The 25,324-nt window shown below is 36.9% G+C and overlaps 1 protein-coding gene across 3 annotated transcripts in view; it reads left to right on the top strand.

Moving 5' to 3' along the window:
- Positions 1 to 25,324, top strand: part of LOC140156269 (high affinity cGMP-specific 3',5'-cyclic phosphodiesterase 9A-like) — a 361,412-nt gene that overhangs the window by 270,391 nt on the left and 65,697 nt on the right. For all 3 annotated transcript variants that reach the window (XM_072179256.1, XM_072179257.1, XM_072179255.1), the window contains exons 5-6: positions 6,393 to 6,535; positions 18,016 to 18,157. In XM_072179256.1, the coding sequence (XP_072035357.1) occupies positions 6,393 to 6,535; positions 18,016 to 18,157 (285 nt within the window). The remainder of the gene's footprint in view (positions 1 to 6,392; positions 6,536 to 18,015; positions 18,158 to 25,324) is intronic.

The following is a 25,324-nucleotide window of genomic DNA, read 5'->3' as shown; positions in this document are numbered from 1 at the left end:
ACACACATTGCACTGGACAGTACACTGAAGCACAACTTTTATCACGGAACCCAGTGATTGGGTTAATTCCATTTGCGTCGGAAACATTGGACAAATGTGGATAACAGCATTCTGCCTGATGTCTTGCTTTATTTTCAGCATTCTCGAAGTTTATTTTCAGCATTATTTTCAGCTTTCAGCATTCGCGAAGTTCATGCGACCTTTAGTTCATATGTTGTGCCTTACAACAGGGACCGGTCATTGCAAAATCATGCCCAACACATCTTGCACTGGACAGTACACTGTAGCACACCCGCACATACGGAACAGTGATTGGGTTATTTAATTCCATTTGCCTCGGAGACATTGGACAAATGTGGATAACGGCATTCTACCTGATGTCTTGATTTATTTTCAGCATTCTCGAAGTTTATTTTTAGCATTAATTTTCAGCTTTATTTTCAGCACTCTCAAGTTCATGCGACCTTTAGTTCATATGTAGTGCCTTACAAAAGCACCGGTCTTGGTAAAATCATTCCCAACACATCTTTCCAATTTCCAATACTTGAAGGAATGCACAAATTAATATTTTCCGTGCCATGTTCAAATGTGGTTGATCAATTGATGCGATTTTATACAACAAAAGAAGCCCTAAAGTATAATTTCCATTGGCTAGACTCCGACTTACGTAACTTATTTGGTTCAATAGTTCTGACTTCTGACAGTCTCTTTATGAAATGCATGCTCTCCCATATATAAGTGCTCGTATGCGTAAGTTCAGTTTCGCAGATAACACCAATTTTCAATATGCTTCGCTTTGCATCTGACAGTCTACTTTCGGCTCACCAAAGTCTAGTAGTCACTAGCAATTATGGGTGTCCAGGTGTACATGTACATAAGGTCAGGCTTCCTTATTGCCACCAGCATCAAAGTGTCATTGGTATTGTCTGCAATAAATAAAAGACAGAAAAATGGGAAACAACCTGCCAGCACATCTAATTACCATGTGTAACTTGAGATTATATTTACGATCCCAACCAAGTACTTGGTCTCATATCAATCAAGACATGTGATTTTTTATTTTTTATTAATTTCTTTCCCTGATTCGCCAACATTTTCCTGTTCCCTCTTGTTATGCAGATAATTATTTGTGCGATCTTCTTCCTGATGCAATTTTTACCATTTCAAATTATGAACTTAAAGGACTTACATGTTTATGCTTGCATCATTCTTTCTGCTTCCACCCGACAACTAAGTTGCAACTATCAATTATTGCTCCTCACTAAATGACCAAGTCCTGACTGTCACAATCTTTGCCTTAATAACCCTTATCCCACAGTAAAATGCTTAGACACAATAATACTTGATATTTGTATCGCAAACGGCCGCGCTGAAGGGACACATTTTCTCCCATTTTCACAAAATCTTATTGACTTGACCTCGAGCAATCTTTATCCCCATATTCCATGAAATTCAGACCTCTTTTTATTGAATTTCCTGATTCAATTCACTTATGACTGTGGTTACACTTCCACGAGGAGGTCTACGGGGAGAATTTCTACAAGGTACCGGGTCAAAGGGGAATATAAATGTTTTGGGGCACTCATAAATTACTCCTTTAAGAAATACAGACCAATTCGATGTCATTTGATGCCCTAAGAATGATCACAAAATTATTAAACTATCTGTAGACCCTTCTTCACCCAGTTATCGTGAAATAATCTTCTGTTGAAATTCTGAACTTCCCATTACGTATACCATCGAGTTCTATAAATACTTGAAGTTTATACATATTATTCCTGTCGAGCACCTGATCAAAGCCTAACAAGGGCATGTACATTCACATCACTTTCTCCCTACTTAAAAGGTATGCCTGTATGATCAAGCTCCACTCACCTAACCGAAAGCACAAACCTCATAAACCCTGGCCTTTTATAATTTTTTCAATCCAATCAAATCCAAATATCGATTTTTTCCGTGTATTTTGACATGAAAAGTGACAAGAAATAGATCTCCCTTTTGATGAACAATGCAAAGAGCATTGCATGAGTCAGTCTTTTTTTTTTTTTTTTTTTTTTTCCAAATTATCCAAATTTTTTTTTTATTTTTTTTTTTTTTTTTTTATTTATTTATTTATTTTTTTTATTTATTTATTTTTTTTTTTTCTCGATGTATTTAGTCATGAAAAGTGACTAAAATTTATCGCCATTTTTATATTTTTTTTTTTTATTTTTTTAATTTTTAATGTTTTTTTTTTTTTTTTTTTTTTTTTTTTTCCAATCCAAATCGAATCCAAATATCCATATTTTTTTTCCGATGTATTTTGTCACGAAAATTGACTAAAATTAGATCGCCATTTAGACAACCAATCCAAAGAGCATAGCAGGGGTCCAATGTTTTTGTTTTGTTTTTTTTCAAATAACAATTCTAGTCCAGGGACTATATTGGCCCGTGCCAGTTTATCGATGCATTCTGACTGACATTAGCCCTACACTACCGACCACTTTTAGATGAAAACGAGATGAAATTGACTAGGTTACCTTATAAATACGGCATTATGCCCCAAGTAACCATTAATCCACACAAGCAGTAATGCATAATAATAACCCATGTGACCTGCATGCATTGAATAGGCCCTATACATTTTATGCAAAACAAGCATTGACATAATCGTCAATTATGACGGTAAATCATGGTAAGGTAAATAAAGGTAAATCACACAACCAGACATGCATTAATTAAATACACATTTTATGCAGAGTAAGTAAGCCTTAGACATTTTGAAGAAATTATGAAGGTAAAATAAACCCATGAGTCACGGTAAGTCCATGTTATGCTAACTCCCAAAATTTGCTTGCATTAACTTTAAATGTTGAAAGCAAGCCTGGAAAATGTCCAAAATTTGACCAAAACAAGTTGAAATTCGCCAAGTTTCTAAGGGAGACGGGCTGTCCCTAGTACCGCCGCCTTGATACACCGAGCCCTTGATGCACGAAATGGGAAAATGGACCCGGAAATTTTAGAAAATCATGGCATTTTCAGATTTTCTATAGATAATTTTAAATTTGTCAAAATTACTTGCCTTTTGCCAATCAGTGGCGTTATATATTATGATCTGCACTTCAGTATCTTCGTATTAAAGCTAATTATCTTCTTATCATGCATATTATTTGTTAGGGATTCCCCCGGGGGATTCCCCCGATCACGTGACCGTTGGCCGACCACATTTTCACCCATGTGTAATTAATCTCGACACGCACACAGCAAATTTGGTCAATGACTTTTTAATACTCATTTTCCCAAACTCGAACATAATTTTTATTAATGAACAAAATAATTCAATCGTTCTACAATCTAAATAAGTACATATTCAGTGTTATTTATGTGACTTTCGAATATTATTTTGATGTATATTAAGCGAGAAATCGCGAACTAAATGCCCCGGGAGAGATCGAATTGTGCGTAAACTTAACAATTATTACCGGTATTCAAAATAATGATGCTTTCATACTATCAGACAACGGACGCAACAAACTTGTTTGATACGTCATGCAGGGGCATAACTTGTTCATGACGCTTGAATGCCCCTATTGTTATTATTATTAATTTTGTTATTTATTACAACTCTTAACATAATTTGACATCTATCAATCCTCTATTTGACTTTCCAACTTTAAATACGTAAACCTAGGCTACATGATCCCCACATGTTTGTGATTTAAACTAAACGGGTCCTTCGAACCTCAAATTTCATGAAAACCGACATTTCCTTTGCACACAATTATCCTTTTTACCAATATCTTTTTCCGGCCCCTCGCTAAAAGCTTCAAAAAGTAAAATACGACCCGAGAATACGACTCTCAACCTTGCCCTAAAAACATACCAGATTGCTGACAAACCTAACTAAATGAATACGAAGCAATCAAATGCGACAGTTTAATTTGCTTAAATTTTGCAAACCCCAATTCCGACTGCAAAACTTGACTCTTGTCCAAATTCGCCGGGGATTAAACCAAATCAAACCATCATTGATCGTCATTGGTTTTCAATGGGAAGTCAATGTTTGCTTTATCGTGATATCGATTGATTCGCCCAGAGCTCAGATTTCCTGAACTGAACCGTCTCATGAACCCTGATGTCATGAGCGCGCCGTTTAATTACGTCTTGCCTTATTTGGATAATGAGCTACCATATTTGGGTGCGACTGATAATTTACGTTGTTGAAAATCCATCCACAGTTTTGTATGTGGGGCCATAATTGGGTCATAACCACACCTCATATGAATTATTCATAGGATCACGATCGATAAACAAACAATATTAATGCGCAAAAGCCACAGGAAATAATGCCACGTTTTGGAGCGTTTTTCGTGTGCCAGACCCTAATAAATATAATTGTTATTTTGACGCCTTCAAATGCAGAATCAAGTCCACAATTATACATAAAATCATTCTCACCCGATTATGTTATCCGTCTACATGTCCACGGAACAAAAAGTAGATGGCTGCTTGCTTGAATAGTGTTGACAATTAGATTCGACCCGGTCCATGAGACCGTGAAACTACCAGCTGATACAAATCATACAATCAATTTCCACGATTGTATACGGATATTATAGCTACCGAGACGTCCTCAGAAATATTAATATTACTATCCATATTTTTTACATCAAGGTTTTAGCATTGCGTTGATGCCTGGCCTCTGCGTATTTGTGCTTGAAATCTACATTTTGTATAACAGCAGCCGATCCAATGCAAATTGTACATAGCTTAGCGTGTGATTTGGAAAATTAAATTTGATTTTCCGGCACTTCAATTCGAGTTTTGAGATGAACATGAACCAGCCAGGCATCCTTTTTAGACGTAATACAAACACAATCTTGTTGTGCAGTAAGCAGAGAAATTTCTTTCTGATGTTTACTTGATGGAGAGACATTCATAAATGACTCACAAACTCAATCGCGCACTACATGTAGATGTTTACAAAATCGATGTCACCTATTGATCCCCATGCCAACACCACAACACACCCAGCATGGAGCTAGCATGACCATACCCGGATCAGCAAACACAATAGGGATCGTCCATTTCTCGCCATGGGTAAATTTGTTTTCCTTTCGCTTTGCTCGTAAAACATTATTTCCATGTTACTGGCTCATGTATGTTTACAATGGACTATTGTATTTAAAATCGTCACTCCCTCTGTGGAAGATTGTAGCTAAAGTCTTCCACTGGTGGACTATAGGGTTCAAATATATTAGACAATTGGATAACTTCCATTTGAAGGACACACTCCCCCTGAGGAAAAAAAAGGGAAAGCCACATCTAAGGGGAGTATGGTTTTCAAAATAATTAAGCCTAGCCAATTCCATCTGAAAAACATACTCCTTCTGTGGAAGACTTTTCTTAAATATTCCACAGGTGTATGGCAGATTTCAGATCGAATATCCCAATTCTTGTTCTTTAAGGCAGGTCGGAGGTGAGCATGACTTAGTGGTGTTTGCACTCATTATTAAGACAAATAATGCTGACACATTTAATGACATGGGTTCTATAATGGAGACTACAAGGCTTATAAGGGGTGTCATTTCCACTCCATGTACATAATTTTCACGGGATGGGAAAATATTTAAAACTCAAGAACCATGTTGACCCATGGAAATATAAATATGATTATTAGCTTCATTGACTCATTTCCTATAAGATGAATATTTTAATATTAAGAAGTATGCTGCTGTTGTTTTAGTTAAATGGCTAAAACAGCACAAATACGGCTTGCGTCATCCCACTTGCCTGAGATAAATGTGAAATTCATAGATGACTTTGTATTGTTGACAGTTTAACTGCTGCTAGCTGTGAAGTAGATTGGTGTCAGCACAAACTATGAAGAGCAGAATGATCAGTGTGGAGTTCAGTGGTTATGGCCACTGTGTAGTCCATTGTCTTTGTTGGCAATTTTTCTTAGCAATAGATGTCACATTTTCAGTTCTTCTCAAAGCCATTGCTTCTGTTTTTCCTTACAGAGTGTATAGCATCTAAGCTGAATGGGTTATAAGAACTTTGTTTCTTTTATATTAACCATGGTCTTGTTTAAGACTATACTATAGCATGCAAGCTGAACAACCTGACAGGCATTGCATGCCTACTAACGAATCTCTGTACATCTTGAGACCGCTGTCATCAACTTCTTTATTTCTTAGTCACATACCATCTGTATCTCACAAGAAAGACCAACCGCCCACTGTATCTTTAACTATCTTTGACTCACGGCCATCGCCAGAGAATCTCTTACCAATAACTTGTGCACAGCACCGCAAAGTAACATAAGCGAACATACAGTATGTGGCTTCAGGTGGATATGGGCTTGAATCAAGACTACATTAACCATTGTTTCTCTGTGTGTTTCCTTTCAGAGTGTAGAGCATCTAAGCTGGCTGGGTTTATTTAAGGACTTTGCAGTAGGGTCACAATCATCCAATCTTCCATTTTATAAAAGGAAATTAAAGAAGACAGATGTAGAGCAGAGAAGAGTCTTGGAAAAGTTCAACAAAATTAAGTAAGTAGATCTAGAATGGTGAAGGTCATAGAGCTGTATTTACCATAGCCTATTCTTATTATAACTTGGTGCTATCATGAGCAATGTGTAGTTTGTGCTGATGTTACATCTAGGTGTATAGTGCATGCAGATTTTATATTTTTAATATGAAAAGAGCAATGTGTGATATGTGCTGATTTTCATAAGTGGGTGCTTTCTACTGAAGATAGCAATGTGTAACATGTGGTGGCTTTATCTGTGCTATCTACTGAAGATAGCAATGTGTAGTGTGTGTTGATATATGTGCTATCTGCTGAATATAACGACGTATGCTGACTTTATCTGTGCTATCTACTGAAGATAGCAATGTGTTGTGTGCTGATTTTATCTGTGCTATCTACTGAAGATAGCAATGTGTTGTGTGCTGATTTTATCAGTGCTATCTACTGAAGATAGCAATATGTGATGTGTGCTGACTTTATCTATGCTATCTACTGAAGATAGCAATGTGTGATGTGTGCTGACTTTATCTGTGCTATCTACTGAAGATAGCAATATGTGATGTGTGCTGACTTTATCTGTGCTATCTACTGAAGATAGCAATATGTGATTTTGTGCTGACTTTATCTGTGCTGTCTACTGAAGATAGCAATGTGTTGTTGGCACTGATTTTATTTGTGCTATCTACTGAAGATAACAATGTGTAGTGTGTGCTGACTTTACGTGTGCTATCTACTGAAGATAGCAAAGTGGGTTTTTTCTGCAGATAACAATGTGCTGATTTCATAGGTGCTATAATTAAAGACAGAGATAAAAAGAATTTATCACGTCTGATGTCACTGTCAATTACAATCCTTGATTGGTTTGCACAGGTTAATAGCGCGTAATTTAGGAAGACCGATCTATCTGGTGCTGATCGGAGAAAAGGAATAGCAGCAAATGGCGAAAAATTACGTACTTTTACAAGGCAAAAAGCAGCTTTTCTAGGCATTGTTGACATGGTGCCTTTGCGAAAGAAAGTTTCCTACTATAAAGACTTAACTTTTGAGATGGTTTGCATGTTTGAAGGTGCAAAATTAACAATAAGGCATACGGTTTTACCTCCGCGTTCAGCAAGTCATCATCACGACACTTGTAAACAAGCCGTGCTCAAGTTTGATTGACAGATGACGTCAGACGCGATAATTTCTTTTTATCTCTGTCTTTAATTATACCTACAGGCATAATCATAATTACATAGCATGCACATATTTTGGGGAGCTTTGGGTGCGCCAGCCCCCCGGGGTCAAAGCAGGGGGCGGCAAAATCGAAGGGGCGGCGGGAAGAAGAAGGGGCGGCGGAAGAAGAAGGAGCGGCAAAAAGAATTAGTAAAGAAAAAAGGGCGTAAAATGTGAAAAAATTGTACTATACATGAAAATGTGTTGCTTTTGGGGCGGTAGCACCTATAAATTCTTTTTTTTCTGTCTCTCTCTCTTCACTCTTTCAAACGACTGTAAAAAAATGGGTCAACCTTTTCGGGCTGTTGAGGAAGGGGCGGCAAAATTGGATTTTCTTCAGCCCCCCCCAGGGAAGGGACGGCCACGGTACGCCACTGCATAGACTAACAAAACCAGATGAGAAAGGCCTAGGGTAGTTTTGTTCTATCCACGGCCCCAAGGAAGAACAACCTAGGGTTGAAGTAGGCCCACCGTGGCTAAATAAAGTTGAATCTGAATCTGAATCTGAATCTGTGCAACAGTTTGAAAATCAATTATCTCAACTACTGTATTTGCATTTAACTTTAATATGTAATATGGACAAATTCAATAAATGAATTATAATTTTGACTAACAAAAGACAGGTGTCAGAAAAACAATATTTTTCCATTTATATTGAGTGTCCTTGGAATACTTCCTGACATTATTGTTTAAAGAAGAGATTCCACTGTATTTTGTATGCACAAGGATGCAATACCGATGGCCATAAATGAACACTTTGTCCTTCTTCCATTAATGATGCCTGACCTTGGAACATTTCCTTTCTTTTTTCTGATAGTAAACAAATATTACGGGATGAAAAGGGGTTTATTGAGAGAATGTGTTTGTGTAGTGCTCAAAAATGTTCTTTTCCTTTGCCCTCCAGATTTTCTCTTTTATTTTTGTCAGAGGGGCACTTTTTTCTTTCATTTTTGTCAAGCTCGTGGGGTAAGTGAAGCCTGTGAAAATCGAAAATCTGACACTAGAAGCCCCCCCCCCCTCCCCCTGCTGGCTATGCTACTGGGTCCAAATATAATCACAAGGTGAGAGGTAAGATTGTTATATTCCACAAGCTGGAACAGCGAGTGGATTGGATGGAACAATATCACTTTCACAGAGTGATTATATTTCAACCATTACACAAACTGAAGACAGTTATCTAGGTTGTTTATATCACTATGCATAAATTCTATTACTTAAAAATACTATTTCAGGTAAAAAATACATTTTTTTATCAACATAAAATTACATAGCACATTATGTGTTCCACTAATATTTTGATCATGAATAATATGATCATATATAATTTTGATCATATGAATAATATGATGGGACACATTGTTTTATAAGAATATCGGGTTTTGTCAAAAATACAGCTCCTAAAGCCTTGATTTTTGCAGGGTATGTTAGTTTACAAAAGTACATTACAATTATGTAAAAATCTGAATTTTGGCAAAAATTCCGGGAGTCCTCCTCAGCAAATGTTACAATATGGCTTTAAGCAAATTTAGGTTCAATTTTAAAGTAATAAAAAGTTTATCTCAAGTATTTGGATAAAAATATTTATTTGCAATATACTTTGTAAATGTTCCCTACCATGTTTACAGTAAGTTTAACGTGCGCAAGTTAGACCACTATCATCTGATCGATGATGTCTTCAGATTCTATATAGGCATTGCAAAGTGCTGTGGGCTTGTATAAACCTTCCCTAAATAATAATACACTTAAAAACTTAGTGAAATGATAACAATATGTCAATTTATTGATTATTTAATTTAGGTTGGAACTTAATTGGATATGGTAGAAACTTAACCTTGTATATTGGAACTTAATTGGATATGGTAGAGATTTAACCTTGTATGCCATACGACTAGTTTAATAAAGTTCATGTTTATTATTGTTGTATCTTCAAATTGAATAATCTTGTTAGCATTTTGCCCTAGAGTGATAATATTGCAAGGATTCTGATGATAGTGATGAGGCAAGTAGCATTTAAGATGCCTACAGCTGTTGAAAGTGGGATTTAATCTCAACTTTCACAGCATAATTGATTTTAAAGGTGCAATACGAGATCTAGAGTTCCCTCCCCTTGATGCATAGTTTTATACCATCAAGTAATAGTAGGCAGATTCTACGAGCTGAAGATAGCAATATTTGTTTGTTTCTTATAAAAATTGGCCAGTGATCCAATTGCAACAGATTACGTTTTCTGTCTAACATTGAGGCCCCTCGGCCAAAAGTACATGATTTCCAAAGTGGTAACCACCGAATTACCATGTTTTTGTTATTACCACCTACACAAAACACATATCATGCCTAAAATTTCACCCCATCACTCGTCTACACTGCGCATGTACTTGTGTTATGCTTCATAGTGATGACTGAATAACTACAGACTTATGAAAATATTCTCTTGTGACTTTGGTAATGCTCCATAGCTCAACTGACTAGCAGCGAACATGTACCACACTGCGCCGTTGTAACAAGATTTCGCTTTGAAGTTCTAAAAACAACAAACCCGGTCAAAAGATCAATTTGGACGCAACTGCACGGTCTCAGTGCAACCAGAAAGTGGTTGCAAAAGTCTGTCACTTTTTGCCACATAGTTTATCAACCCAGAGAGTTGGCAAATGAGGGCAGCAGTCTAACCATTCACCTGTAATAACAATGTATGTGATGTTAGCTACTTGTTAGAAATATACTATGATCAGCTCTTAATAGGCGGAATTATTCGGTTTTTGTTACTACGCGAGTCAATAAAGTTCCAAATTACGCACGCGTAAATTCACAAAAGCAAGCATCATTCACGCAAAACGCAGCGCAGTTCGCGAGGGTGCTGCGCCTAGCTGTGTGTACGCCAGTCTGTATCAAACGAGGATGTTATAAGTCCCGCCTATTAAGAGCTGATCAGAGTATAGGTCTGTCTACTAAACAAACTGCAGTCTGGCGTTAGCTGATTTGCTCTCTACTACTTAAATATAGCAATATGTGGTATTAGATATGTGCTATCTACTGAAGATAGCAATGTGTGGCATTAGCTGCTTGTTAATTAGCAAATTCTGATGTAAGCTGATTGTTACAGCTATTTGCCCTGTACTTAATATAGCAATTTGTGGTATTTGATTTGTGTTATCTACTGAAGATGTTGCTATCTACTGCAGATAGCAAATTTTGATGTAAGCTGATTGTTATAGCTATTTGCTATGTACTTAATATAGCAATTTGTGGTATTTGATCTGTGTTATCTACTGAAGATAGCAACATGTGGCATTAAAATAATGCTATCTACTGAAGATGGCAAATTTTGATGTAAGCTGATTGTTACAGCTATTTGCTCTGTACTTTTATAGCAATTTGTGGTATTTGATGTGTGCTATCTACTGAAGATAACAATATGTGGCATTAAAATACTGCTATCTACTGAAGATAACAATGTGTTGCATTAAAATTAGCTACTATTACATAATTGTGGTATCTCCTGAAGATAACAATGTATACTATTATAACAAGGTTTCATAGTTCTAGTCCAATAAAACAGCAGTGGCGGATCCAGGATTTTTGAAAAGGGGGGGCACAAACTTAGAATCATCGGCGCTGAAGCGGCGAATGTCGCGCTTGCGCGAGGCAGGGGGATGTCTGAGGGGGATGTGCCCCCTCAGAAGTGAGAAACTTTTGCAAAATGAAGACCTAATTGAAGCTATTTGGTGGACCATTTTGGCATTATTATTGTGTAAAATTTTTATTGAACAAGCCGAAAATTTGCGAAATGACGGTCCAAAGTTGAAGTCATTTGTCGACAAGCTTTCACTATTATCGTGTAAATTATTGCTTTAAACATAAAGGGTCGGGTGTCAGAAGCGAAAAGGTTATTTTTTCTTTATGCATACGCAGGGGGTGTCTGAGGGGGAGTGCCACCCTCAGAAGTGAGAGACTTTTGCAAAATAAAGACATAATTGAAGCCATTTGGTGGACTGTTTTGGCACTATTTTTGTGTAAAATTTTAATTTGAAAAAGCCGAAAATTTGCAAAAATTGAAGTCATTTGCCGAGAAATTATTGCTTTAAACATAAAGGGTTGGGTGTCCAAAACAAGCGAAAAAGGTTCACTTCTTTATGCATACGCAGGGGGTGTCTTAGCTGAGGGGATGTGCCCTCCTGAGGAGTACTTGGTGGACCATTTTGGCACTATTATTGTGTAAAGTTTTAATTTGAAAAAGCCGAAAATTTGTGAAATGAGAGCCAATTGAAGTTATTTGTCGACAATTTTTCACTATTAAAGTCATAATGTACGATCTTTTTTCAGAATTTACCTTTATTTTTTTCAAACCGATTTTTTGGCATATTTGTAATACTTACACATGTTCTAACTTAAATCTATGAGCAAACTGTCAAATTCGTCCTATTTGTAGTAAAACGGGACGATTTTCTGTTGGTCCGACATAAAGTCATAATATTTTAGATTATGACTTTATGTCGGCCACGATCGCAAACCGTAGTCTCGTACAAAACTAGCTTGGTTACGCTCCCTCCACATGTGGAGGAGCGTAACTCAAACTGGCCGCGAGGAGACTAACTCTGAGGCCGCACTCGCTGTCCTAATCCAAATAGTGCGAGATGTTTCGAGTGATCATGGTGATAGAGGTGAAGTTAGGGATTCAATCATGTTTCACCGTTGTTCATCACCGTTTAACAACGATGCTTGACAGCGTCGTCTGCGTGGTTTATTTCGCGAGGGCAGCTTTAGCTGCCCGAGCTTAAGTAAACCACGCAGACGCCAGCAGGACGCGTGTTGTTAAACGGTGATGAACAACGGTGAAACATGATTGAATCCTTTCAACAACGAAAAAAGCTAAAGATCGTATAATTCACATATATATTTCATGAGGAATGTCAATTAATCATTGCCACTCGGCCTTACAAAAACGTCGATGATTTCTCTGTTGATATCAGCAATAAAACCACAGAATAAAACTGCATGTTTAGCCGCTGCCTGAAAAATACTGAATTCAACTGGCAAAGTTTGCATACGCTTTATAGGTTCCAGGCGTGATTTAATTTTCTGGCGCTCTCGCAGTAACGCGTAGTCTCGCTGCAAGCGTTAGCAGACACGCTACAGTAAAAGTGTGGATTCATCACGGATTAACAACGGTTGGCTGCTGTACAAAGGTATAGGAGGAGTTGTTGAATTTATGATGTTGTTTCTTTGCAAATTCCCAATGTTTTTCGCGTCCAAATGTATTGGGAACTTTCATAATGATTGCATATTATCATTTTAGAAGAAAAAAAGAACAATCGAAAAATTTAAAAAGATCGTACATTAAGGCTTTAATGTGTAAATTATTGCTTTAAACATAAAAGGTCAGGTGTCCAAAGCCGAAGTGAAAATGGCAACTTCTTAGCTCTTCTTTATGCATACGCAGATGGGGAATGTTCCCTTCTGAGAAGTTGGAAAAATTTGAAAAATGAAGGTCCAATTGAAACTATTTGGTGGAAAAATATTTAATACTACTATTATTTGAAGTCATTCGTCAACAAATTTTCAATATTGTGTCAATTAATGTTTGAAAAATAAAGGGCCTGGTGTCCAAAGCAGAACGGTGAAAATGGCAACATGAAAATGAAGGCACGATTGAAGCCACTCATAGACCATTATTCACTATTACTGTAGGCCTAATTATTGCTTAAACATGTTAAAACATAAAGTGTACAGATGTCCAAAACAGAAGTGAAAACGGTCCCCTGTTTATCTCCCCTCAGAAATTTTGCAAAATGAAGGTCTTAAGTCATTCAAGTTGGTGCATCATTTTTACACTTTTATCATTGCTTAAAACAAAAAAGGTCCCAAACTCAATTTGCAAACTTAAATATTACACTGGATCCGCACCTGGTCTAAAAAAGAAGCCTACTGACTTCTTTATCCATTCGCGGAGGGAGGGTGTCTGAGGGAGGATGCGACCCCTCAGCATTTGGAAAAAAATTAACAATAAAGGCCGAATTGAAGTAGATTCATGGACCATGAAAGGGGGCACGGTCCGGGTGTGCCCCTGCATGGATCCGTCACTGGCATGGGAGGCCGTTGATGTAAAAAATGAAAAGCAAAACAGAGGCGTTATATTTTTTTTTCATACAAAATTGTAAAAAAAAAAAAATTAGGATCCTCGAAAAGTGGGGGCACGGGCCCGGTGTGCCCATGCCTGATCCGCGCCTGTAAAACAGTACTCACTGTGGACATTTCGAAGTCTAGCAGACTCCTTTTTCAACACTGTTGACGTTGTGATGATCTTCTGTTTACCACAAAGGATGCTGGTTGCTTAGCATAATATTAGCGACTTGTTGCAAATATGAAGATGATACCTGTGTGAATTAGCTGCTTGCTATGTGCAGATAGTGAAGTGTGTGGTTAGCTGCTATACTAATTGCTGCTAGCTACTAATGATAACAGTATGTGGTATTAGCTGCTTGTTATAAATTAGTGCTATCTACTGATGATAGCAATGAGGTGTACTAACTACTTTTTCAATTTGGTACTATCAGCAATGTGTGGTATTAGTTACTTGTTGTCTATATTATCCTATATACCAAAAATGACAGTTTTGTATTCACTATAATGTTTCAAATTGGTGCTATCTACTGATTATAGCTATGTCTAATATTAGCTGCTTATTGTAAATAATAAATCTACTGAAGATGGACTGTTTTGTAGGATCAATCATACTATATTTGCTGTACCATTCATAAATTACTTGTAATGTTGGTAAAAAGCAAATTTTTTCATTATAATAATCTGTCTGTAGCAGTGGGTTTTGACAGATATTAGTACACCTTGCTATTTGGACAACGTCAACATAGTGTTATTTAAACACCTGTCCATTAACGAAGAGCACAACATAGTAATCAAATAAAAATTGTGATACAATCTGTCCTTTTTATGCCTTGGTTTGTTTGAACATTTACTATGTTAGCTTTTTATTCTTATATACATAACTTATTATTGTACACTTGGTTTCATACATGTTTTTGTATAATAATTATAAATTAAGTTATTATACTGCAAAAAAAATTAGCAGATATGACAAACATTCACAACATAGTCAGACCATGTCATTGGATACTATTAGTTATTAGGTTCAGCATTGGTATGGTACAGGAAATTATCGTGTGCGAAGTGTCATACTGGATGAAGCCGAAGGCTGAACCCAGTATGACACTGATTAGGCTATACATAATCATGCACAACTTGCGAGGCAAAATTGGAATCAACTGACATTTAGGGAATAAACTTTTTTTGTGGATATCTACTTTAACATACCATAAAAAGAAGATGCTAGAATCACAAAATACTCCTTTAAGATATAGAGTAATGTCCCTATTCAGGACATTTAGTGGAAAGTAGTGATTTTCATACACGCTATATACCGGACCTGCATTTTGTCCATTAGCTGCACATTTATATGTATGAATATTGGGAAACAAGTGAGCCCTGGGGAAATATACCCATTACTAGGCAGGTGTTGAGAGTCCCACAACAACATGATAGTTTAATGTTACCACACACTATACAGTATGAAGAGGTGCCACTGGTTGACTATACTATTTACATATTGGTGTCTTGTCTACCATCGATTGGGCCATTCCAGTTGAAAGCCACACACCCCCTATGGAAGACATAACTTAATCTTCCTCACAGGGGGTGTAGATTTCAAATGGAGTCACACATTCAGGTAAACCCATTTGAAATTCACACCCCCTGTGTGGTAGATTAAAGTCATGTCTTCCATAGAGGGTGTATGGATTTCAACTGGAATAACCCATTACTTCTTTATGACAGGCAAGCAGGTGTTGTAGCAAGGACAAAAAGTGGGGCACCCAAAGTTACGCAAAGCTGTAAAAAAGCTGCAAAAAAAGTACAAAATAGTACAAAAAACTGCAAAAATTGCACAAAGCGCAAAAAAGTGCCCCAGGCACCCTGCTTGTGATAAGCCTGACCAAACTCACGATTTTACCATGCACTCTTAGAAAAAGAGTTCTTATCTTACTATAAATAGGGGAATGTTGTATGTATCTATCTATGTATGTATCGCTATAAAGGCTCCGTCAGTTTCGATCCAAATGTCGCCAAATTCATACGGGAGATCGAGGAATATATGGGAACGTGTTTAAACTTTATTTGGTTGAAAACGGTCAAGAATTGGCTCCAAAAACAGTGAAAATATGGGTAAAAACGGGGTTTTTGTTATGAAAATCGGTTACCAACCACGCGTCACTGCAGCTGGCGGCAGCTGTCGGGTCGTGGTGCGTAATGCGCATTACGCCAATGCTCGCGTAAACGGCGCATATCCATACGTTTTGCGAGCCAGAGACCAGTGGGCATGATAATACGGAAAGAAGGAAAAATAATAAAGGACAAAAAGGTACATGGACGGGTCACGGGATGAAGCGGTACTATAAAGAAAAATTAAATTAAAATGAGGACAAAAAGGTACGAGTAATTAGACCAACGGGTTAAAGTAACTAAATGAAACGGAAGCGAAACCAAGAAGGAAAGAAACTATTCAGGAAATGTAAGAAAAAAAGAAGCTAAAATAATGAGAACAGAATTAAATAAAAAACATGGAAACGGGAAATCACAAGCAGCAAATAAAAAAAGATGCTAAAAGGGAAATGTAAGAAAGAACAGATTTAGAAAATAATGGGAACTAGGTTAAATAAATAAATAACATGGAAACGGAAAATCACAAGCTAAGCAGAGGAAACTAAAAAAGAAAATGTTAGAAGAGACAGATTTAGATAAATAAAAATGTACCTTTTCAATGATTCTACCTGTTCAGTCATTTTTCCTGTTATAGTGAACGCTCCCATTTACTCATCTAGCGGGGATCCCGCTAGTACCTATAAAAGTTCTTAAGCTGTAGAACCTAAATGGTTCTATGAAAAACCAAACAGGTTTTTTAAAAGGCTGGATAGTATTATTTTAGATCTGAAAAAGGTTCCGGAAAGGTCACAGAAATAACCATTTTAGGTTTTTTCAGTTTTCAAGAACCCTATTTTTTTACAGTCAAGGCACAATGTTTATGTACCTTGTGACATTCAAAAACAGAAACATAGTAATATACAATTACAAACACAGTGGATAGTTTTGTTTGTCTTTGTTACACACATTGCAAAACGTGCACAAAAAAACAACAACCAAACTGCAAAAACAGAAGAATCGTATCACGATACGATACTGAAAATGTTAAAAAAAATTGAACATATGAAAAAATAATTTTTACGGTCAACCCGTAGCGCTAAGTGTTAATTGGAGTTCACATAGCAATGCGTGTAGGTGTCTGAGACAGACTTTCCTTTGTTTTTACAGCCGCGTTTGTTTTTGTTTCATTTTTCTTGAGAAGTTCAATGACCCAGCACACCTGCACCTGTCTGTGTTGTATTTACACATAAATCATCACAAACATCATCAAATAATAATGAATCCAGCCTTCATAGTTTGATCAATCATATCACTTGTTGAGAGAGAAAGTGGACTGAATAATGCATGAGCGCTGAGATGTTGTGTTGATGCGTCCAAAGCATGAGCTGTGCAGGGGGCGTGAAAATCTGCCATTTTTAGTTTGTTGCTGATGGGCAAGGGTAGCATGAGCACAAAAATCAAGGGGTCCAATTTATTTTTCTGGACCCTTTGGTGCCTGCAAAACCAACATTTAAGGGGTCCGATGAGAATTTAAGGAGTCCATCTGTCCGAAATTCTAAACTTCAGAACTTGTCAAATATTCCAGTGAAATAATTAGTGTTGTTGGCCTATGATGATTCAAAATATTTACTGATCTTTTTATTTTTTATTTTTATTTGATGATTTATGCCTCCGTGCATCATGAAATTAAGGAGTCCATACAGTTTTTATCGGACCCTTTGGTCACTTTCAACTTGAGATTTAAGGAGTCCAAATTGGGCAAAATAAAAAGATAAGAAGTCCCTGGACGCGCAAACTCCTTAAATGCGACCCCATAAGCAACAAGAAACTTCAAATTGAAGTTTGCCAAGTGCATATCAAAATAATCCAGAGGTACTGACCCTCCATGAGCAACATGCAAACATGACAGAGTCTGTAATCTTTGGTTCTACCTTGTTGTGAATTATTGACAATTTGTTCACAATTGTGATCATATTTGTATTTTTGCACACAGTCAATGTCAGGAAATTTTTTAGGTTTTTATTCAATATTGTCAAATTTTTTAACCATATTTTCTATGTTTTTTCCCACCTCCAGGTCAGTACAATTAACAGATGATGTCAGGGAATTTCTCAGGTTACCAACTTTTGACAATTGGCAATGGGAAGATGCAGAAATGCTACTTCTCTTACAACAAATGTTCATAGACTTGGAATTCACTACCAGGTTAAATATAGAGGTAAGCTTAATAAGTAGTAGTAAAACCTGTTTTATAGTGGAATTCACTACCAGGTTAAATATAGAGGTAAGCTTAGTAGTAGTAGTTCAAACAGTTTGGTAACATCTTTCTAGAAGTTGGAGTTCACTTCTTTTTATATAATATTTCTCCCAGAACACCTGTTAAAGTCATAGACTTTGAATGTTTAGTCTTACAAATTCAAAACACAAGAAATTTTTGTTTAACTCAGGGGCGGATTTAGAGGGGGGCGCAACCGGTGCGCGCCCACTCTAATTTTTGCAGAGCAGTGCCTGACCTTGTGTTTTTGCAGAGTGGCGCCTGACTTTCCTGGATCCGCCCCTGTAACTGTTGAGTACATTTTCAAGAGCATGTTTCAGTTTATGTACAGCTGAATAAACAGGTATCACATCAGTTTACTGCAGTATATCAAGAGTTCTTATCAGGGCTGTCAACTCTCACGCATTGGCCGTGAGTCTCACGCATTGGGTCACTTTCTCACGGTCTCACGCCAAGGTAGTATAATCTCACGCCTAAAATTAAATCTCACGCAAAAAACTGAATATTGAGTAAAATCTCACGCATCGCCATGAATAAATTGTTGTTCCTACCCCCCCCCCCCTTTTCACATTCTCGAGCGCCGTGGCTCAAATTATCATGGGTCAGAATGAACATTGAAGTCGGCAAATCCGGCACCCTCTGTCTCACGCCAGGCAATTCCAAAAAGTTGACAGCCCTGGTTCTTATGCATATGCTGAGATACAACTTTGCACAATGCAACTGTAATCATTCAAAGTAATATCCATTACGACAAATCCAAAATTTCAACCATGTCAAAAATTTCATAAACTTTTCCTTTAAATATGTCAACAATGAATACTGATAAAGTTTTAAGGATTTCTCTTCTCAAAAGTCGTGTTCACATTTGAGTTACACCCAACGTAAACTTATGTAACATTGATAAAATTTCAACAGTCATTTTCCCTACTCCTACCACGTGTCCATACCTAGCCTACTCTAGCACTACGCCGACTAGTTCCACCAAGCATTCACTTCTGGTCGGCTTTAACATCAGCTACCACTTCTGGCATTTCTGTGACCTTTTTCAAATTTAATTTTTTGTAACATATGCCTGACAAGAGTTACGCCCACCTCACTACTCCTGACTTTTGTCAGGAGTAAATTGTCAGAACTTATGCTCACCATCGTTCACACTGCCACTACTCCTGGCAGCACCTATCACTACTCCTAGCAACTTGTGCCAACCAAGTTCCGCCGGGCGTACGTCCGACAATGTGAACACAGCTTCAATTTGCGTAGTGAAGCAATACACCTGTTCCCTTGTTTCAATTAAGCCCACACATGTAACATTCTCCTTCTGATAGGTGAGCAACTGATGTGTGATTCAGCATTGACACAATCTCAAATATTGATATTACTCGTCATTGCCTACACAGTTTCCTTTTCAATTTCCTGTGCTCATATGACCTGCTGAATATGTATTTACAACAAATATTTGCACCATGATTTTGTTTTATTACGCAAGTAAACATAACCTTATTTCTTACAATCTTGTATGCAATGCTAATTTAAAAAATAACAGCTTATGTTTGTTGATATTTATGAGGGTATGTTTGTGAAAAGTGCAGCTCGCTGGTGTTTTAACCCTCTTCATGTGGGTGTCGACTGCAAATCACAATTTCCAAATTTAAAAAATTCAGAATTGTACATTTTGATGACCATATTTGGAATCAGCATGAAAAATGCACTAAAATGAGTACAAACAAGCCTAGTTTTGGTTTGGTGGTTCTTGAGATCGCTCTTGATATTTTGCAAAAACTTGGGAATTTTTATGCAGAGCATTAAGCTGAATCAGTCCCAAAGGGAAAATGAGTTGTGCATCCCTGATGTAAGTTAATTAAGTAATATAAACATACGTTCAATCAACCTGTTTATCTGTTTGTGCACAATCTGAATCCCAACTGCAACCTCATAAATAATCCATTTATATTAGCCTGGGTTTGAATAAGAGGTTTGTTTTCAAACAGTATCGCATGAGTGTCAATGAGTGTTGTGAGTGTAATTACTTATATATGCACATGTGGATGTAACCTAGAAATTTGATATCGGAGATTTGAATTAAGTTTTCTATCATCCTAAAGAAACAAATTAAAGCATTTGAAGAGAATTTATTATTTTTTCAGATTGTTAAATATCATCAAAATCACTTAAAACTGTCATTTTGTTGATCTTTAGTTAGGCCTATGTCATTGATAAGGATGCCATACTGCATGGGAGTAGAAACATGGTCCATTCATTTCATTCAGAATCAATGAATAGAAAAATAACAGACCCAATATAGAGGCCCTGCATGAAATTGTCGATTGGCTCCAAACAAAGGATTTGAGCCGGTGTCCTTCACCGTAGTTATGGCGGAGTGCAGTCCATTCAATCAAATGTTGTCATCAACCTATTTGATCGTAGTGCAGGGTTATGTGTGAGACGAACTGTCACGGTAGATTGCAATCATGCTTTTGTTGAATGCATTTGAGTAGTCCGCCATGTTTACGGGATGATACGTCACATGCAAGGCCTCTATAGGTTATCCACTTTACTCATGCGTAACTTCTAACAAAAGGCGCTGATTCCCGTAGTATTCCTCATTCAAACCAATTCAATGCACGACCTCGGAGTTACCTGCATGACTTTGTCGGGCTGTTTTGAAGCAGTCATGGTTGCACATGCATATACTAGCAAGGCCCGCAGAGCTGGCATAGTATTTGTTCACGGTCAACTCAACCCAAACCTCCACGTGGTGTCGAATGGGTAACACAAACTTAGGCAATGGGGACCAGGCTTGGATGCGAGGAAGTCAAGCTAGCGGAGGATCATGTAAAGTTTTGACCACGTTCTAGCCCTTCCTCGGCTGACTCAGCCTGGTGTGGCTCTGAAGAGATACCGTTTGGTTTTTAACTACGTCTGCAAAGAAATTAATTTGGATTCATCGTACGAGTACAGCAAGAGACATACAACGTGGCATAAACAGTGGAGTTGAAAGCGCCATACAAATCTACAATAGTTCTAATATTTAACCTGCTTTTACCCTGAAAAGTGGACTTCATTTGGAGCAACTTTTTGCTTTTGGGGGCTGCAAAACTTTCAAAATATTGACCTTTTCCTTCCCAAAAATAAAAAACAAACAAAACGAAAAGTGAACTTCATCCCCTACGTTCAGACCAAAATAGCATTAATCAGTCCTGTACATAGATAATATAAAGTTGATAATATAAAATGGACTTATATCGTATAAGCGCAGCCATTTACAGTTGGCGCCAGGATGTCTGGTATGTGTCTTGAAGCTCTGTGGGTGGTCTTCCTGTAGTTTTCAATGGCAAGATAGTAACTCTGGCCATTTTTCTACTTAGAAAATTGTATTATTTGCTAATTTAAAACTTTTTTTACAGAAAATCCTCTTGATAACTTTTTCAATCTGAAAAAATATTGTTTTGAGCATTACATGTGAAACTCAGAATTTTTGCAGTAAGCTGTTTATCAAAAAGTCATGATTTATTTTCAAAATTCTCTAATTCAATATTGTGTGTGTAGCTGAAAATCATCCAGACATCTGACAATGGGTGGTCTGCTAAAGGCTGCCTCCATAAGCTGTACTTGATAATATGTGATGCGATCAAGCAAAATGAGTCTGATGTCAATTAAAATCAAAATTTTCTATTACATAAGCAATTATCCAAGCTTTATTTTGCTGAAAACCCCATCACAATTTGAGTAACGGTTGCAGAGATATGGCATTTTTAGTGTTGCACAGAACAATAAAATACAAAGGAAGTTGAATACTATTATTGGCTATAATCTCCACATCAATATTCCTGACATCCAACTCATTTTGCTTAATTGCATCACATATATTATCGACTTTATATTATCTATGTACAGGACTGTTAATTATGAGCAGCGTTTCTCTGATTGTAGCCTATAGCACATCTTTTAGTGAAGCTCATAGTTGAGTACTAGGATATTGCAGTAACCCTTATGTAAACGTACTCCAAACACTAATAACCAGCAATAATCCTTGCTTAAAGGCCCTTTCAGTGATTTCACAGGAACATTAAAAAAAATGGAAATTTGTCAGAGTTGCTTAGAAATAAAGAATAAGTCTACAGAATTTCATTAAACCACTTTTCCCCTGAATACATCGACAAATTAGTCAAAAAAACAGAAGTTTTAGTAAGGTTTTCTACTTCAACTCAGATCGACTCGAGAAAATCGAGATTTTTTCGTACAGTGCGCCAATTAATCGACTGGAAAAACTTCCTAGTCCAGTGTTTCTAACACGGGGAAGTAGAGTCTAAATTGATTTAAAACAGACGCTTAATTTTTGTAGTAGAAAACAAAATAAGCAATTAAAGGTCACCGAGGCAAACTAACGGTCAATTCAAATATGAAAAACAGTTAAAATTGTGTATTTTGTTTAAAATAGTAGCTACTGATGTAATAAGTAGTAGAAACAATACGCAACGCGCGGTTGGTACGGTGGAGAGTGAGCTTCTTTTCGATCTCGAGTCGGACTTTTGTACTGTCAGTATCAAAAGTCCAGATTCATGTAAATGCTTTATTTTGTCTAAAATACACGGCTTTCGACCGAACCACTAGCAGGCTATGTTAGCACATCTATGCCAATTACAAAGGTACCAAAATCTGAATTTTGATGATTTTTACGATCGTCCGGATGAGCAAATCACTGAATGGGCCTTTAAAGACATCTTATTTGCGTTGTATGCACCAACCGACCATTTATCCACTCACATGTTACACCATTATGAGCCAGAGTGAACAAGCTACTCAAATGTGGACATTTTACGTGCAATTTGTCACAAGCTGTAGGGTTGTATAATGCTAGTCAGTGCGTTAAATGCATGCTTCTACATCAATGATGTTGACTTTGTGTTATAGGCCGCTGCAATGTTGACTGTTCAGCCGGTAATCAAGTTAAAGGGTGTGTTATAGTTAAGGTCAACTTTCACCAAACTCTAACTTAGCATCTAAGATCTTGACAGTCACTATTTAGTAACTAGAGACTTGCACACAAGGCTGCTGCTCATTCCAATTTAATACAAGCTGTGGACCTGACGAGGGTTAAGTGGATGTGGGACTGTTACAGGTGTCTTATTCAAGAAGGTATTCTGTAAAAACAACCTTTGATGTATTTCAAGCTGAACTGAATTCAAGTTTTAGGAAATCCCATATCATATTGTAGATGGTTGTTAGCTTTAAGTACAAGGTCATTGAAACTTGGCTTATTCAAAAGGTCTTCATTTGAACATACCTGAAAAAGAAAAAGTAGGAATTAATCGCAATCTAGGGAATTTTACCAATGATCAAATCAGAAGGAACTCTGGTAGTTTATCAATGATCTAATCAGAGGTAATTCAGGTAGTTTATCAATGATCTAATCAGAAGTAATCAGGTAGTTTATCAATGATCTAATTAGGGATAGCTCAGGTAGTTTATCAATGATCTAATCAGGGATAGCTCAGGTAGTTTATCAATGATCTAATCAGAGGTAGTTTATCAATGATCTATTCAGAGGTAGCTCAGGTAGTTTATCAATGATCTAATCAGAGGTAGCGAAGTAGTTTATCAATGATCTAATTACAGTTAACTCAGGTAGTTTATCAGTGATCTTATCAGATCTACCTCATTTAATTTATCTGATCTATTCAGAGGTAGTTCAGGTAGTTTACAATGATCTAATCAGAGGTAGTTTATCAATGATTTAATCAGAGGTAACTCAGGTAGTTTATGAATGATCTAATCAGAGGTAGCTCAGGTAGTTTATCAATGATCTAATCAGAGGTAGCGAAATAGTTTATCGATGATCTGATCACAGTTAACTAGAATAGTTTAACAATGATCTAGTCAGGGTTGACTCAGATACTTCATTAATAATCTAATCAGCCTAATCAGACAGAAATCAGGTAGTGTATCAATGATCTAATCAGAGGTAGTTTATCAATGATCTAATCAGAGGTAACTCAGGTAGTTTATGAATGATATAATCAGAGGTAGCTCAGGTAGTTTATCAATGATCTAATCGGAAGTAGCTCAAGTAGTTTATCAATGATCTAATCAGAGGTAACTAAGGTAGTTTATCAGTGATCTTATCAGATGTACCTTATGTAATTTATCTGATCTATTCAGAGGTAGTTCAGGTAGTTTATCAATGATCTAATCAGAGGTAGTTTATCAATGATCTAATCAGAGGTAGCTCAGGTAGTTTATCAATGATCTAATCAGAGGTAGCTCAGGTAGTTTATCAATGATCTAATCAGAGGTAGCTCAGGTAGTTTATCAATGATCTAATCAGAGGTAGCTCAGGTAGTTTATCAATGATCTAATCAGAGGTAGCTCAGGTAGTTTATCAATGATCTAATCAGAGGTAGCTCAGGTAGTTTATCAATGATCTAATCAGAGGTAGCTCAGGTAGTTTATCAATGATCTTATCAGAGGTAGCTCAGGTAGTTTATCAATGATCTAATCAGAGGTAGCTCAGGTAGTAGGAAGAGTATGTAAGCACATTAAGCATATTAAAGTATAATAGCAAAATTTGACTTTTTGATTATTTTGCTTTTGCTCGTACAAATAACTTAAATAAATCAGTTTGAAACTGCTGTTCAGAGGTAACTCAGGTAGTTTATCAATGATCTAATCAGAAGTAGCGAAGTGGTTTATCGATGATCTAATCAGAGTAGGTCAGGTAGTTTATCAATGATCTAATCAGAGGTAGCTCAGGTAGTTTATCAATGATCTAATCAGAGGTAGTGAAGTGGTTTATCAATGATCTGATCAGAGGTAGCTCAGGTAGTTTATCAATGATCTAATCAGAGGCAGCTCAGGTAGTTTATCAATGATCTAATCAGAGGTAGCTCAGGTAGTTTATCAATGATCTGATCAGAGGTAGCTCAGGTAGTTTATCAATGATCTAATCAGAGGCAGCTCAGGTAGTTTATCAATGATCTAATCAGAGGTAGCTCAGGTAGTTTATCAATGATCTAATCAGAGGTAGCGAAGTGGTTTATCAATGATCTAATCATAGGTAGCAAAGTGGTTTATCAATGATCTGATCAGAGGTAGCTCAGGTAGTTTATCAAT

The sequence above is a fragment of the Amphiura filiformis genome, chromosome 7, assembly GCF_039555335.1.
Source record: "Amphiura filiformis chromosome 7, Afil_fr2py, whole genome shotgun sequence".
In the NCBI taxonomy this organism is placed as follows: Eukaryota; Metazoa; Echinodermata; class Ophiuroidea; order Amphilepidida; family Amphiuridae; genus Amphiura; species Amphiura filiformis.
Note: the sequence above shows the minus strand (reverse complement) of the source record. Positions and strands in the feature narration are given on the sequence as shown.